At 40.6% G+C, this 2,747-nt stretch overlaps 1 gene segment (V, D, J or C); it reads left to right on the forward strand.

Moving 5' to 3' along the window:
* The first annotated feature begins 1,576 nt into the window (after nt 1-1,576).
* LOC124107275 (T cell receptor alpha variable 19-like) lies at nt 1,577-2,346 on the forward strand. The segment is given in 2 exon segments: nt 1,577-1,717; nt 1,916-2,346. Coding segments are annotated over 2 exon segments (480 nt in total).
* The last annotated feature ends 401 nt before the right edge of the window (nt 2,347-2,747 follow it).

Consider the following 2,747-nt stretch of genomic DNA (forward strand, 5'->3'; position numbering starts at 1 on the left):
GAGACCATCCTCCTGTCTGGGACACTGCAGGTTCAGAGCAGCCCTGTCAGTACAGGCTGTTCCAGGGCATCTTGCTTACACTGTGCCAACACACCTCACTCTGACCTTTCACTCAACCTGGTAACTTTTCAGTGCTAAAGAATGACCTTGAGGTTCTGTGCTCTGAGATGTTCAGGGTTCTGCACATGACTCTAGCAGTGAAACCATTGTATCTGTACCCATGATACTCCTGAAGCAACCAACAAAAAACTCAGGTGTCTGCTTACAACAGAGGAGGATGCTCATGAACTTTCAATAAAATAGCCTCATGTTTCTCCACACCAAATGAATACAAACAGATGAACGTGGGCTTTTGATGCAACACTTGGGGCACCAGGAGAAGGACCTTAACTGTCTGCGAGCTCCACATGTCCTTTTTCCACCTTGCATTCTCTGGGCTTGGCAGCTGTAAGGCAGGCTTTGCAAGGCCTGATGCTGCTCTCTTTCAGAGCTCTCTTTAAGAAAAAGAAAATGAGCTTAGAAATACTAGTTTTTGTGACTGGAATAGCAGGAAGCCATGAAATAAAAGCTTGATTTGTTTCATAGTAAATCTGTCTCTGGATCACATAGAGATTAATTTCCTCTCTAAGAATTAGTTATTATGGGCTGTGGATGTAACTCAGTGGTAGAGCACTTGCCTAGTATGCATGAGGCCTTGGGTTCAACCCCCAGAACTGGGGGGAAAAAAGAATGAACTATTATAATAGCCTCAGTTTGTCCTGATGTCCACAGCTTCCCCTGCCCCAAGTCATGCTTTCCACCACAGCAATTGAGTCACTTTAGCTATCATTCATATATTTTCACTCTATCAATTTTAAATAACAGTTATATTGAGATACAACTCACATGCCATAAATGTATCATTTTAGTATATTCACAGAATTATGTAGTTATCAGTACTAATAGCAGTACATTAGGGCTATAAAACAACTCTGTGTGATACAGTAATGGTAGACACTTCATTATGTGTTTGTCTCAACCAAAAGAATGAATGGTTCTGAGATTGAAACCTGATGTAAACTACACACCCTGGCTGACAATGATGTGTCCATGGAGTTTCTTCAGTTATAACAAATGTATCTCTGTTGCATAATGTTGAGAGAGGGAGGCTATACATGTAGAGGTCATGGTCAGTTTGGGACTCAGGAGACATGATGTGAAATTATTCATTAACAATAAAGTATTTCTCATGTGATTTTTGCCAGATTCCATGACTGGCAAGGTAGGAACAAAGACAAAGTTTTTACTTCTCACCTTGGTATCATCGAAAGGGGAAAAAAAGTTGTATGTAATACCAAAAGATATATGACCATGTTAGCCCATGACTAGAGTTCATAAAAATTTTAAGTCCTCCATTTTACATCAAAGAATATACTGAAAATTATCCAACTCAATAAGTTATAATAAGATAAAGCAGCTGCTCAGAGCTGTCAGGCATCTCCCACTATACAGGAAGCATGTGACAGGACCCAGGCAAACGTGCCCCATAACTGCTAACTGCATTTCCTGTTGGAGCAGATGCAGTGCATACCCAGTAACTTTGCTTGTACTTCTTGAGCACCAGGTGCAGAATTAAGATCTGATTTGGGACAAAACATAGAGTATTTTTCTCCGGGAAGAGCTACTGCTATGCTGGCCACCAGCCTGCTGGGAGCAGCCATTGCCTCCATCTGTCTTGGTAAGGATGTGCACAAGCACAGGGCTCAGGCTCTTCTCAGCCCTGAAGGTCCTGCAGAGAAGATCTTTGTTTCCTGATGAGGTTCTGAGGGATGAATCAAAGGCAATGGGTCAGAGCACTGGGTCCTCAGTCACTTCATCTTTTTGACTCTCATATTTCCAGATAAAGGATTAGTCTATTTCTTCTTCTCTCCTGCAGGAATCAGCATGGCCCAGAAGGTAATTCAAGCTCAGACTGCAATTTCTGTGATGGAGAAGGAGACTGTGACCTTGGACTGTGTGTATGAAACCAGCTATCCTTCTTATTATTTATTCTGGTACAAACAACTACCCAGAGGGAAACTGACTTTCCTTATTCGTCAGGATTCTTTCAATGAGCAAAATGCAACAGAGGGTTGCTATTCCCTCAACTTCCAGAAGGCATCCAGTTCCATCCAGCTCACCATCACAGCCTCACAGCTCATGGATGCAGCAGTGTATTTCTGTGCCCTGAGAGAAGCCACAGTGAAAGGGCTGCCTGTGGGAGTCCCACAAAAACCTCAAGAAGAGCTAGGACATCTGGGGGGAGACCCCACCACAGACAGGGAGGAGCAGGGGCTGTGTCAGCACAGATGGGGGTTTGGCAATTAAAACTGAGTGCAGTTCATATAGAATGTCTAGATGGTCACTTGTTAGAAGGATGAATAGCTCATGTTCTATGCAATAGATTAAGATAGAATGCGTAGCACATATTTTTATAACATATGCAAAAATTATTTTCAAAATAAAATTTAAGATGACTTATTAATCTTGTATTGGTGCTATTGAAACAAAGCTTTCAAATTGCCTTCATACCAAATGGATAATTTTATTGATAAGTTGTTGAATTATTAGAATCATAAATGATTTATGCATTCATTAGTATGTAAGTGCTTTAATCCACTTATAAAACAAATGCCCTTTATTTTTTGAGAAATTTTCTCAGTATTTTTTTCAAAAATAATCAGATAAATTGCTAATCAATCAGGTAGATTAAATTATTTAATTTAGAA

The sequence above is a fragment of the Marmota monax genome, unplaced genomic scaffold (assembly GCF_021218885.2).
Source record: "Marmota monax isolate L192 unplaced genomic scaffold, Marmota_monax_Labrador192_F-V1.1 WCK01_AAM20220418_F8-fsc00079, whole genome shotgun sequence".
NCBI classification, from domain to species: domain Eukaryota; kingdom Metazoa; phylum Chordata; class Mammalia; order Rodentia; family Sciuridae; genus Marmota; species Marmota monax.